The sequence below is a fragment of the Rhinolophus ferrumequinum genome, chromosome 23 (genome assembly GCF_004115265.2).
Source record: "Rhinolophus ferrumequinum isolate MPI-CBG mRhiFer1 chromosome 23, mRhiFer1_v1.p, whole genome shotgun sequence".
Lineage (NCBI taxonomy): Eukaryota > Metazoa > Chordata > Mammalia > Chiroptera > Rhinolophidae > Rhinolophus > Rhinolophus ferrumequinum.
The window spans coordinates 17,398,281-17,412,283 of record NC_046306.1 but is presented as its reverse complement, the minus strand read 5'-3'; the positions used below and the strand labels follow the sequence as shown (position 1 = coordinate 17,412,283).

At 49.8% G+C, this 14,003-nt stretch overlaps 1 protein-coding gene across 2 annotated transcripts in view; it reads left to right on the top strand.

Moving 5' to 3' along the window:
* The window catches only part of PPP1R16B (protein phosphatase 1 regulatory subunit 16B), a 91,999-nt gene extending 82,380 nt beyond the window's left edge, over positions 1 to 9,619 (top strand). For both annotated transcript variants that reach the window (XM_033094777.1, XM_033094778.1), the window contains exons 6-11: positions 1,012 to 1,136; positions 2,375 to 2,500; positions 3,040 to 3,115; positions 3,841 to 3,970; positions 4,062 to 4,230; positions 7,001 to 9,619. In XM_033094777.1, coding sequence (XP_032950668.1) covers positions 1,012 to 1,136; positions 2,375 to 2,500; positions 3,040 to 3,115; positions 3,841 to 3,970; positions 4,062 to 4,230; positions 7,001 to 7,510 — 1,136 coding nt within the window. In that variant the 3' untranslated portion in view covers positions 7,511 to 9,619. The remainder of the gene's footprint in view (positions 1 to 1,011; positions 1,137 to 2,374; positions 2,501 to 3,039; positions 3,116 to 3,840; positions 3,971 to 4,061; positions 4,231 to 7,000) is intronic.
* The last annotated feature ends 4,384 nt before the right edge of the window (positions 9,620 to 14,003 follow it).

The following is a 14,003-nucleotide window of genomic DNA, read 5'->3' as shown; positions in this document are numbered from 1 at the left end:
ATCTTCTGCAGAGGGTCGTGACCGTTTTATGGACCCCTCCTCTGAATAATGTTTTCCAATGCAGTTACCCAAGTCATAGGATTATAAAGGAAACCAATTATATTAAAATAAATCTGCCACAATAGTTTAAAATGTGTTATCTACAAGCTTTATTAATTAATGAAACAATAAGATAATGTGATACGAAAGTACCTCCAGTTTCTGTTGGTGACCAAATCACAGGCACTCCTAATTCTACTGTGGGTTTCGCGTATGTTCTAAAGGAAGGAAGTGCTCTATTTCATTTAAAGGTTCGTGAAAATAAACATGTCATTTCTTTCTCCTTTCAATTCTACAGACCCCCCCTGAATTCTATCCAGGAATGTTTAATCTAATGGACCTTTTCATAGAGCGTGCCACTCTCTCCTTAAATACCATCAGTAGCTGCCAATGACACTTAAACTCTTTTAGCCAGAGATTCAGGCTTTAAAATGTCTTTCTGGGTCTCTCCACCTCAATTTATTCAACTCTCCATTTAAAAGTTTTGTATTCATTCATTCTGGCATTCCCATAACCAAAACTCGTTGAGCCTCGTGCCAGGTGCTGCAAACACAACTGTGCAAGAGATGGCGGGCACGCACAGAAACCCTGGGCAGCTAGGGTGGTTAGAGGAGGGCCGTGGGGAGGTGACCCAGGCCAGACCTAGAAGATGAGATGGAGCCAACTCTTTGAGCAGTTGGAGGTGGGTGGGTGGGTGGTGGGGATTTCCAGATAGAAGCACAGCCTATGGAACAATAACTAATACCATTCCTGTGCCTACTGGCCGCCAGGCACGGAGGGCCCTTGCTCCGTGGGCCAGCGCATGGTGTTTGTCTTCACTGGGCCAGGAAGACAGCAATCTGTGAGCATGTCTATCTACCCTCGTTACTGGCAGACCCTGGGGAGCAGGAGCCTGGCTTCCCCCATCTACCCCCCACCCCCCTCGTGGTCTCAGCCTGGGGGTGCTGACTTCATCCCCCTTCCCTACCGCAGGCATCACTCAAGAGAGAATCAACGAGATGCGGGCGGCTCCCGAGCAGCAGATGATTTCAGACATCCACTGTATGATTGCAGCGGGCCAGGACCTTGACTGGATCGATGCCCAGGGTGCCACGCTGGTGAGGACATGGGCCAGAACCAAGACCAGCTCGGGCTGAAGTGGGCCAGCCCCTGGTGGAGACCACACCTCTACAGCTAGGGCCTCTGTTTCCTCCCAGCCAGTCTTCTGCTGGCTTCCTAGGGCTCTCATCTCTAGCTCTCACCTTGGCTGGACAGTTGGTTTCTCTTTGCTTTGTCTCCTTTTGCTCCTTCACGCATTCCCATGGTGCACTTTGTCATCACTTAGGGCTCTCGAAGAATGTCAGTCACTTACTGAGTGTTCATCATGTGCTAAGTATTTTATGTATTTTTCTGGGCGACGGAGCAAGCAGGATAACTAAGGTCTGCAAGGTGGCGTCCACCACCGAGGCTTTGAATGGTGCCAGCTCAAACAGCTGGAGCCTCAACGTGGGGCTTTCCCTTATTGGATGTATCGCTTACTATTTCTACATAACAAACGTCCCCAAAACTTAGCATCTTAAAACAACAAGAAACGTTTATTATCTCACATAATTTCTATGGGTCTGGGACTTGGGAACAGTTTTACTGGGTGGGTCTGGCTTGGGGGTCTTTCTTGAGGTTGCAGTCAAGATGTCAACCAGGGCTGTGGTCATCTGAAGGCTGGACTGGGGCTGGAAGATCCACTTCCGAGGTACTTGGCAAGTTAGTGCTGGCAGGAGGCCTCAGTTTCTCACCTCCTTAGGACCTCTCTTAAGGGCTAGTCGAATGTCCTCACAACACAGTGGCTGCCTCCTCTAGAGTTATTAATCCCAGAGAGCATAAGGTAGCAGCAGCAATGCCTTTTAGGACCTAGCCTCAGAAATTGCACACCGCCCTTTCACAATATCCTATTTGTTAGAAGTGAGTCTCTCAATATGGCCCACATTCAAGGAGCGAGGAATTAAACGCCATCTTTCAAGGGAAAGAGTTTGTAGACGTATTTTAAAACCACCATATTGGACCTGAGACCCTTTCCACAGGGCTCAGAACATAGTAAGGACCCAGTAAATGCTGTTGTCTTAACCAGGGGGGCTCTAAGACCACCCACAGGGAAGAAAAGCTCACCACTCCGCCTTACCTTCTAGGTCTGTCTTGCAGACTTAATAATCCTCTGCAATATGGCTGGTATTTCTGCCTCATTCTATTCCATTCTACTGGCCCCAAGAATGGTCTGGGACTGGGGTCAGGGAGAGGACTATCCCACCTCCAAATGTGGGACCAGCCCCTAGGGAATTCCCCCTTCTTTTCTCTCCTTCAGCTGCACATCGCTGGAGCCAATGGATACCTGCGGGCGGCTGAGCTCCTCCTGGACCATGGAGTGCGCGTGGACATGAAGGACTGGGACGGCTGGGAGCCACTGCACGCGGCTGCCTTTTGGGGACAGGTAGTTCTCACCCACCGTGCTGTCAAGGAGGCCAGCACAGGGTCACCTTGATGTCCTTTGGGCTGGGAGTTGGTGCAAAAGAATACAAGACCCGCTTAAGGTATTGAGTACAGCTAGTATGTAGGATATGAAAAGGCCTAGAGAGTTTGCAAAAACATTTGGCAAGTGTTCCAACAGGAAGATCATCAAATTTGCCAAATTAGAAAATTCCCCGTGTTTCTGCTGTGAGTAGTTTCTCCATTTGTTTCCCAGGTAGAAAACTCTGGTTGCAGCTTTTGCAGTCCCTCCATGGGCACCTGACAGACCTAGAGTTATAGCCGACTCCTTTTTCTTCTGTCCCTTGGCCCAGGCATGCTGGAGAGGTGTCAAGTCCATTGCATCCCAGGTTTTCTGGTTCTAGGGTACAGAGCCTCCCCTGAGAATCAACTTTGCCCCACCATTCTTTGGGTCACATCCTAAGAGGCCATGGGCACTCTCTCCACCTTCTAGGTTTTCTGAGCCTTAGGAAGGGGGAACATGGGCTTCTTCCTGTGTTTCAGATGCAGATGGCAGAGCTATTGGTGTCCCATGGGGCCAGTCTCAGTGCTAGGACATCCATGGATGAGATGCCAATAGGTAAGTCCAGCACAACACCTGGTACACATATAGACACTCATCAATCTCTGGATGGGTAGAGAGATAAATGGATGAGTATATGGTTGGACAGATGCTGGGTTGGTGTTTAGATGGATAGAGGGATGAGCGAATAAATTAATGGATGATAGATTAATGAATGGATAGATGAGTGGCTGCACAGATAGATAAACCTATGCATAAGTGGATGAACACACAGATGGATGGGTGGCCCACGGGTGGATGGATGAATAAGAGAGTGGGTGGGTAGAGGATGAATCTATAGATGGATGACTGGGTCAGGGAATAGATGGGTGAGTGAAAGCATTAGGTGGGTTTGAATGGGTAAGGCTAGGATTACAACATCTTTGCATACGTTCTTGCTTATGCTACATGGGGTACATGCTTGTTTCTGTTGATACTTTTCATGTCAGTGGAGAGTTGATGGCTCCTCTTGGAAACTATCAAAGGTATATGATTCCTTCCATCATAGCTGGGAACTTCAGGAGTGCATGGAACCTGGATTTCCTGTTTTTATGCTCCTCGAAGGATTGGGTTGTAGCCCAGGAAATAAGACTGGAGTTGTTTGCTCCCCTCCCGGAATGCCCCAAAGGGTGCTGGGAGTTTTCAGTGGGTTGGGATGGCAGCTCCTCTGGTCTGGAGGGCTTTCGGGGGCCACAGGCCTCTGGACTGCACCCCACGCATAACAGACTCCTCTGCCATTTCAGACCTGTGTGAGGAGGAAGAATTCAAGGTCCTGCTGCTGGAGCTAAAACACAAGCACGATGTGATCATGAAGTCACAGCTGAGGCACAAGTCGTCCTTGAGCCGGAGGACGTCCAGCACGGGCAGCCGTGGGTAAGTCAGGGACTGGGCCACCAAGGGTCCCTTGCGTGCTCCTGCCCATGGTGCCTGGATGCAGCCTCCAGCACCCCGTCTCTCCTTTCAGGAAGGTGGTGCGTCGAGCCAGCCTGTCAGATAGGACCAACCTGTACAGGAAGGAGTATGAGGGAGAGGCCATCCTGTGGCAGCAGCGGAGTGCGGCCGAGGATCAGCGGATCTCAACCTACAATGGGGACATCAGGGAGACCAGGACAGACCAGGAGAACAAGGACCCGGTGAGTGCCTCAGGCCCCAGTGTCAGCCACTGCCGTGGGAGGGAGACAGGGCCCCTGCCTGCTCCTCTCTCCTCCTCTGAGAGCCTTCAGGAGGTTAGCTGGGCAGGGCCCTGAAACCCTCTGGATCGCAACTGATGGTGGCAGCTACCGTGGTTAATGAGGCGAGCCTAGGGTCTGTCTGAGCCGGAGCTGGGAGCTTTGGCTCATAGCAGAGTCTCATACTCGACAGGAAGTGTGTGACAGCCATATGCCTGCTTGTGTTCCAGCGGATCTCATTCTGGGCTTTCCAGGAGAGAGGTTCCGTACGGCAGCCGTGCCGGGAACAGAGGACAGTAAGATTCCCTGGGGGGAAGTGTAACAAAATGTGGAGAACTGTGTTTACCAGAACACATCTGTTTGGGAGAAATTTTTTGGACAAATGAGTAGGGTGCTGGTCGCACCTCCCAGAAGCCTGCCCCAGGAGTAGCTAATGGTCCCGGGCGTGAAACTGCTTCCCAAGGAGGAAGCCGTACTGGTTTCCTGAGACTGCTATAATACATTACTACTGCCAAGTGGAAGCTGAAAACAACAGAAATTAATTTTCTCGCAGTCCTGGAGGCCAGAAGTCTAAAAAGCAAGGTGTCAACAGGGTTGGTTCCTCGCGGGGAATCTGCTCCATGCCTCTCTCCCAGCTCCTGGTGGCTCAGGCATCCCTTGGTTCTTGCTAGGGTGCCTCCAATCTCTGCCAGTTTTCACATGGCCTCCTCCTCCTGTGTATGTCTGTGTCTCTATTTTCTCTGTTGAGAAAGACACCAGTCATTGGATGAGTGCCTACTCTGATCCAATCTGACCTCATTTTAATTGACCGAAGGACATTTGCAAATCCCTACCTGCAAATACGGTCCCTTTCGGAGAAGTGGGGGACACATGAATGTCGTGGAGACACCGTTTGACTCAGTACCGAGGCCCTCAGGTCCATGCATGGCTGCTGCCTGCTGAGTGGGGCAAGCAAGTTTGGGGCCAGAGCAGCGTCGCTGGGGACGAGAAGGGAGAGGCTGACTGTACCTGCAGTGGTCGGCCTTGCTGGTACTTCCACCACCCAATGAGCAGCTGAAAACATTTCGAGAGTATTGCTTTGGCAGTACACAAAATGATTAGCTACCCAGTGTGCCCACGCATCTCAATGGGACTGTTTCCTTGTGAACAGGGAGGTCACGTGTGGGCTTGTCTCAACAGCAGGAGTGAGGTGCCTATGGAAGGGAATCCTGACGCTTTGTTCTGTCTCGTCCTCAAGGTTGGGGGTTGGGGAGAACAGAGTTGTAGATTGAAATCAAGTCACCTTTCAGATGCCTCCCAGCTATGCTTTATTTATCTTTCTTTGTGATTTATCTATTTCTTGGAGAGCTTTCCAAAAAAGGGAGATTCTTGGAATCCCAAGTTAGCACATGGAGATTGCCTTCATTATTTTTACCAGCTGTGGAATATTCCAGTACAAGGACTTGCCATAATTTCCCACCTGCCGAATGATGACTTCCAGGTTATGATCTCCTGGGGGAATATATCTGTGAAACAAAGTCCTAGACATGGGCTTGCTGGTGCAAAGTATGTGTTCTCCTTTAAAAAACAAACGAAAAATTTTGATGGTGTGATATTGTCCTTCAAAGAGGTTGTGGCAGTTGACACGCCTAGCTATTTTTCAACCCTTGCCAACACTGAGTAAGGGCAAATTTTAAAAATATTTTTCAGTGTGATAGGTAAAAAATGTGTTGTTTTAATTTTTATGTCATTAATTATTAGTGAGGTTGAGTATTTTTTCCTATGTTTACAAGCTATGTTTTGCTGTGAGCTGTATACTGGTGTCCTTTGTTAATTTTTTTCTGTTGGGTAGTCCATTTTTTTAAATTGACTTTTAAGAGCTCTTTATTTATTTGATAAATTGGTCCCTTTTCTATCATATATGATGTAGATAGTTTTCTAGTTTTGTCATGAGTCTTTTGACTTCGTTTACGGTGATTTTTGCTAGGCTTTACATTTTTGTTTTTGTCAAATGTATCTATGTTTTCATTTACAGTTTCTAGGCAGCAGCTACTTTTAAAGCTCTTGTTATCCAGGAATTTCTGGGTGTAATGGGCCTCTGGGTAAGAATCTGTCATTTGGAGTGGAGATATGCTGGCCAGAGAGGAGGATTGATTGCAAGTGACCAGAAACCCAACTGAAATCGACTTACACAAAAAAGGAGTTGTTGGCTCATGTCACTGCAAAGTCTGGGCCCAGGGGCTCAAAATGCATCATCAGGAATGCAGTATCTATCTATCTATCTATCTATCTATCTATCTATCTATCTATCTATCTATCTATCTATCTAATCTATCTCTGTCTTCCTTCATGACATGGTGTCTCCCCAGCCCCCAGCTTATATCGTTCTTACCGCACACAATTCCTACAGAAACAGAACTTCTCTTTCTTAAGCATTCTAGTGAAAGTCCCAGGGTTGAGTTTCATCAAACCAATTTCAGTCAAGAACCCATACCCGAAGCAATTCCTGTAGTGAATATGTTGACTGTCCAGGCCTGGGCTCATGGCCTAGCCCCTGGAGCAAAGATGGGGGTTGGTCAGCTCTACCAAAACACATAGATTGGTGAGTTCCCGAAACCAAAATGGAGGTCCTGTTACGCAGGTAGGGAAAGTGAATGGAGGACAGGTCCAGACAATAATTCCCTCAGCAGAGGTGCAAGTGGGGAGTGGGTTCAGATGCTCCAGCCAGCTGGTAATGTTCTCCTTTCACCCTCAGAACCCCCGGCTGGAGAAGCCCGTGCTGCTCTCCGAGTTTCCTACCAAGATCCCACGGAGTGAAATGGACGTGCCTATTGAGAACGGCCTCCGGGCCCCGGTCAGCGCCTACCAGTATGCACTGTCCAACGGGGATGTCTGGAAAGTGCATGAGATACCTGACTACAACATGGTCTACGGCAGCCCTGGCATGGCCGATGCCACCCCACCCTGGAGTGGCTACAAGGAACAGAGCCCCCAGACGCTTCTGGAGCTGAAGCGGCAGCGGGCTGCAGCCAAGCTGCTCAGCCACCCCTTCCTGAGCACCCACCTGGGCGGCGCCATGGCCAGGACGGGCGAGAGCAGCAGTGAAGGCAAGGCCCCCCTGATTGGAGGCAGAACTTCACCATACAGCAGCAGTGGGACCTCAGTGTATTACACGGTCACCAGCGGAGATCCCCCACTCTTGAAGTTCAAGGCCCCCATGGAGGAGATGGAGGAGAAAGTCCATGGCTGCTGCCGCATCTCGTAGTCTCCATGGGATGGAGGAGAGAGAGGCTTTGGGGAGGGGTCCTTGGAATCCAGGCCAGCCCAGCAACCCTGGCTGGGGAGGCTTCAGAGGGCAGCTGGGGGGAGGTGGGATCTGCTTTCCCGAGGAACGCCGACCCCACCTCTCAGCCAGCTGCCCATAGCGTCACCACTTCCCTCAGTTCTGCTTCCTGCTGCATTTGTCTGCCATCAGAAACAAGGCCTGTAGTGGCTTCTCGACTCACCCTGCTGTCAGATTTTGGGAGGGAGGACTGGGATTCCAGTTCTGTTGGTGGTAAAGGCTTCTCTGGACCAGGACTCGCATGTCCCATACCAGCGGGCACACCCACACACACAGGCCCCCACACACAGGCACACACACACAGGTATGCACACACCCACACTCAATCAACATTTGTAGGGATGACAGCTGACCTCATGGGAAGCAGGTAGGACTGAGAATTTGTGGGCTACTCCTAAAAGGATTGCAGTTAAGACCTAGTTTTTATCACCACTGCCAACGTGGCTTTAGCAGGGGAGGAGGCCTGCTAAGCTGACACCCAGAGTCCCACCCAGAGTCCTACCAGGGTCTGGGCCACCATCCACTTGTGGCAGGAGCAGGGAGTCCTCTCTGTTCAGAGGGAGCCATGAACCCACATGGGTCAATGAAATGGACATAGGCCTGCTCCTCACAGCCTTGTCCATCAGGAACCAGCTGTGTGACCACCCGGGGTCAAGGTGGAAAAACCAGGCTATTCCATTCCTGGAAGAATTCAAATCCCATTTCGCTCTTGGATGTAAGCATCAAAACGTGGACGGGGGTAGGGAACAAAGGTAGTGTTTCCAAAAGTGCATTTGATACAAGAATTCTTTTAGGCTGTAAAACTCTAGGCAAGAGGTAACTGAATTTGGCTGCTTTCGTGGATAGTATCGTGGTCACTAGGTTTTACTGACTGGTATTAGGAAATGAGCTAAGTGAGGAGCTTCGGTTTGTAGGGCTTTTCCAAGAAGAGGGGCGAGTTCATATTGGTCATTTCTGCAAACATCTCTGGTAACCATGCCAGAGCCCAGTATCCTGGCTGATCTTTGTGAATATTCAGTTTCAGTCTAGCGTATCTCAGTCAGCCCTCCTCAGACGGAGCCATCAGAGTGAGCAGCAAGGGGGTGCTGCTGCCCTCTCCTCCCCGAGTGAATGCTCAGGACCCGAGGCCCAGCTTTGCCTTTTCTGGAGTGTTCAGTGAGAGAAGTTCCTGCCTGGCTCAGGGGTTCCCAGCCTGCTCCTGCCAGAGTGGTGATGCCCCAGGGCTGCAAATCCAAGGTGCCCCTGGCCACCATCCTGCACTGCATTCAAGAGAGCGGTGCTGGGGCTGGAGGTGGGTCGCGCCCCAGCCCTACAATTTCATAGCCCCCATCTCTCTGACGCTGGGGAGGTTGGACCACATGGGGCAGGCTGTCCACCGCCTCTCCACTGCATTCTTTCATGAGCCCCTGTGAAATCATTGCCTATGAGTTGGGCACTGTCCGTAGGCTCAGCTAAAACCCATTGGTGTAACTAGGAGCAGGTTCGTTTCCTGCTCTGGGCGCCTTTAATTTGTCCTAAAACTACCTCCTTAGAGCTCTGAAGGAGTCCCCTAGATCCAGAGTCTGATTTGGGAGACCAATCTGGGTTCCCTTTCACCTTCTTCTTTCTGAGCCTATGACAAATTCTCCCTGAGCGGCACTTGGGCCAAGGGGCTGGGGCTGGAGAAGCCCCTATTGTACCACAATCCTGGTGATGGGTCTGCTGTTTGTCACCCCCATGGCCCCCATAACCCAGAGAGAGAGAGCTGGGTCCCTGAAGGCCTGGCTTATGCTTTACCAAGATTAGGGCAGCTGGCCTGGAGAGCATGGGGCGTGGGGGAAGTTACTGTGCCCCTAGTGGCTCCTGGATGCAGGAAGGGTCTCAGCACCAGGCCACCCGTACCCCAGCTCCACGCCAGATCCAGTCTAGGGTGGAGGGGCCGGTCAGGAGTCTGCAGACAGTTGTGTATGATGCCTCCCACGTCCCTCAGGTCTGGGGCGAGCTCACCATCATCTCAGCCTGTGGCTGGAGCAGGGCAGCGATGATCTAAAACACACATACCTTTGGCTTTAAACTAGTGTTTAGATCAGACCAACACTGAAGTTCCTCTTGAGCTGACTTGAGCTGCAAACTGGGGAGTGCACACTCCTCAGGAAAGAGCCGTGCAGGGTTTTGGATCTGTTAGCTCAGGAGCCAGAGACAGGAAGCATTTATTGCCCGCTCTGAGCCCTTCTGGCCATTCCCCCTTTCCCCATTGCTTCTTGCCTCTTGGGTCATTCCTCTGCCACCCAGAAGGCTGGGAAGCCCAGCTCCCCGATAGGAGCCAATTACAGACTCTTGGGCACTAGCTCACATTGTCAGTAAGGGATAAACTATTCCCTATTAGGGCTTCAAGTACCTGGGGTACTTTCCCTGTAGGTCTCTTAGGTGTTGAAGGAAGAACTGGGGCTAAGGTCATCCATTTATCCATTCATGTAGTTTATTAAGTAGCTGTGAAATACCAGGCACTATATTAGGGTCTGGGGAAAAAGGAGGAACAAGATAGAGTGAGGAGACTGTTCGTTACAGTTTTTATCCCTTGAGAACCATATGTGTCAGCAGCAGCCATTCAATTCACCTGAGACAGAGTGACTGCATCCGATCCAGCATCCCTTTGCTTTTCAGCTCCTAGACTCCCTAGAGTATGAATCCCTTAAGCCAGGAAACAGCTGTCATGGCCACTCCTGGATGACATTTGCCACTAAACGCAGATGCTGGATCTTGGGTTCCAGGCAGACACCATCCCAAGTCCATCTGGAACTCTCAGGGATAGCTGCCTTCAGTCCAGCCTCTTTGGGGCACTGTGTACCCGCAGTTTGAGGTCAGTGTCTAGAAGAATACAGAGTCTGGAATTTACTGCCCTGTACATCTCAGGTTCTTAAACTCATTGTCTCTTGCTCATTTCTTATGTATCTTCCTGCCCCACCGAAGGCTAATAGGAGGAGAAGGAGCTTCTCCTTTAACATCAAAGCCTTTCCTCATGATGCTGCCTCTCTTCCTGGCAGGCAGGTGTGGATGAAGGAGCTAGGAGAAAGCTGGCAATTGATGAAACTGCACTGTTTGACCCATTTAAACGGGCTTAGAAAGTTAACATGGGTGTGGCCCCATCCTATCCCACCACAGTTTGCTGGCTTTGTAATAACACGAGACCATTTGGGTTATCAGTCAGGTACCTTTTGATCTTGAGCTCTCTCTCCCACCTGCTTTCCCAGAGCAGGGCACTGGGTACTTTCCAGAAGGCGCTTCTTACCAGATGCTCAGCAAGACTATATTTAACTCTTGCTATTGTAGCCTGGGGACAGCCTCCCCTTCCCCAGGGCACATAAGAGCAAAGGGTCATGTGCTCCATGGATAACCTGACAGAAGTGGCCCTCTTTGCCACAAGCTATAACCCTGTCCTCAAGAGGAGTCTGTCGCTGGCCAGCTGGCCAGAGGGCCTGCTTCCCATGGCATGTAAGTGCCGCGTGCGGGGCCTGGCTCTGCACACCGGGACAAGTCTGCAGACCCCCAGCCCTCCGCAATAATTCACCAGACCAGAAGCCACTGATGTACAGAGAATACTTAAGAAAAATGTATTTTATGTGAAAAAAAGTTAAAACTCTGTATACTGTATCAGCAGCTTTGTGTAAAAATGGCAATCAAGAGAGTCTAATATATTTAAAACTTTTTTAAAAAAAATCTTCGCGGATCTTTGATATTGTATTGAAGTAACTTCCAGGTAGCGCCTCACCAGGTAGACTGTGGCCCAACCACATCCCGAAGGGGCACGCCCCTGAAGTTGCTTCCAGCTGCCAAGGCCTGTGACGGAATTCGCTGTTAAGAGTTTTTAATTAAGATTATTAAATTCCTTTTAATAACACTGGCTAGTGTGCCTGTGGTCATTGCTGTGAGCTCACCTGAACTGTGCTGACTTGAATTCACAAAGAGGTGATGATACCTGGGGTAGAAGGTGGGGGATCCCTGCACTCCCCCCCCCAAAGAAGGCTCTCCCAGGAGGCCCGTGAAATGGAAGGATCTCTGAAGTCTCAGACATGGAGCAGATAGCAGATGTCTTTCTAGACTGGGAGATGGTGAAATTTGGGGAATTCAAGAAAAGATGGATGGTTGGGAATGATCTTTCACTCTGTCAATACTCCCTTTGGGAGTCCCATATATATATATGGTACTATAGGACTCCATGTTAATGTGTATACATGTATATGTGTGTGCATATGTGTAAGTGTATATATGTATATATATATGCCGGGGGTGCCAAAAAATGTATACAAGTGGACACTTTGGTCAATGTTGCTCAAGCAGCAATTCGCCATAATCAGAAGTGTCTGGATGCTGATGGTAACCACTCTGAGCACCTCTTGTAATTGCAGAAGTCAAACGTGACTTGTATTCATCTTTTGTTATCGGTATATATTGAGTATTACAATTTTAATACAGTTTTCCTTAAAATGTGTATACTTTTTTTGGCACTGTGTGTGTATGTGCGTGTGTGTGTTCATACTTTTATACTTTCAAAGGTTTGTCTGATGACATATTTTCATGTAACAGGGCTGCTCCTCTTCTGTTCTGTTCTGTTCTCAGAGTGCACTGACCTGGCCTATCCTCTTCTCCCCCACCCACCCCAGGCCTTCTCCTATGCAGCTTATAGTGAGGAGGTAAAATACTATACACTACTTCACATTATTACAACACAGTAGGTGGGACCCTGGTTGTTCTCACTTTTCCCCTCAGACAACAGAGGCAAACTATGTGGTTGTACAGCCCCAGACCATGGTCCTTGTCTGTCATTTGCAGACGTTTGTTGGTATCTTGGAAGAGGATGGAAAGAGTGCTTTTTTGGACCCTTTTGGACAGTGGATGCCAGAGCAGAGACACATGGAAAGCCTCATACTTGGGCTTGTAAAACTTGACAAACAGGCTGGGGATGGGAAGAGGATGGGAAGAACACAGGTATTTTTGCAGCAGTAACCATTCACTTATTTTTAAAGTTCATTGGCTTCTAAATAATAATGGTAACCTTTCCCATTTAAGAAGCACTTTACAGTTATACATAATGCTTTCTCATTTACACAAAGTGAGGCCTGAAAATTGACTCTTGGGTTTAGCACTGTGGAGCTGATGATGACCCTAACAAGAGGTTTTGGTAGAGCAGAGGAGGCATGTGCTGGATTGGACAGGGTTCAAGAGAGAATGGGAGGAAAACTGGACAGAGCACGTTGAGAAAACTCATTTGTGGTTTTATGTTATCAAACTGAGCAGAAAAACGGGGACGAAACTCTAAAGGAATAATAAAGGTCAAGAGAGAGTTGTTTTAACATGAAAAATATCTCAGCATGTTCAAATGCTGATAGGAATGAACCAGTGAAGAAGGGAAATGGATGATCCAGGAGAGAGGAGAGAATTACTGGCGAGACAGAGGTCAGTACTAGAAGGGCTGGTAGCTGGAGCCTAAAGGGAAGCGACAGTTAATGGATAGTAACAGAAGGCCCAGTATGTAGGCAGAGATGAGGATGCATGCAGGTACAACAAGTGGAAGTTCTCTCTGACTGCTTTTATTTTCTCAGTGAAATAGGACAGAAATTCTTAACGAGAGAGGAAAGGGTGAATGAGGGAAATACAGGCTAGCAGGAAACGTTAAGGGCCCATCTAAGATCATAAATTTAAGGCACACCAGTCAGCCTGGTTGTGCTTTCTTTTCTCCAGCACTGTACGAGTATGGCTGCCTGCGTGCAGGTGGAAAGTAGGTGGAGAGTGGGTTTTAACAGGATTTGAGTTTTGTCAGGCAAAAAACGATGAAGTACGGGAAGACAAAGCTACCTGAGGGTGTAATCAGAGGAGCAGCTATTATGATGGACCGGTATTTTTGGATGAATGAATAAATGATTAAATGCAGGGGATAAAGGCAACATGGCTCATCACACCCCAGTTCTGAGAGCCCAGGAGCAGCAGTGTGTTCGGGAGCAGGCGCCAGCCTCCCCTCCTGGTGCCTAGGTCTGACCGCCCCGGGCCTTGTAGGGCCGCGACTTAGGGCAGACCGGCAGGGGGCGCTCTAGGATGGCGGGGGCTGGACTCTAAGGCTTCAGATCGGATTCTGCAGCCGGCGCCACTGCCCCGGGCCGCGCGGCCACTCAGCCTCATCCCCTCTCTTGCAGACCGTAGGGAGCTCGGTACCAAGTCGCCAAATTTAAATTCCGTGAAGTCACCCCTAACTAAAGCTGGAGGTTGACTGCAGTCAGCAGCCAAAGCGGAGGCGTAGGATGGGGTCAGGCCGCAGGGCAGCCAATGCACGACGAGGGGCGGGCCGAAGGGGCGTGCGCTGCGTCCGGCCTCCGCCGTTATGGGGAGGCAGCCAATGGGAGAGCCAGGGCGGGCGGGGCGGCCAATGGCGCGGGCCAGTTTG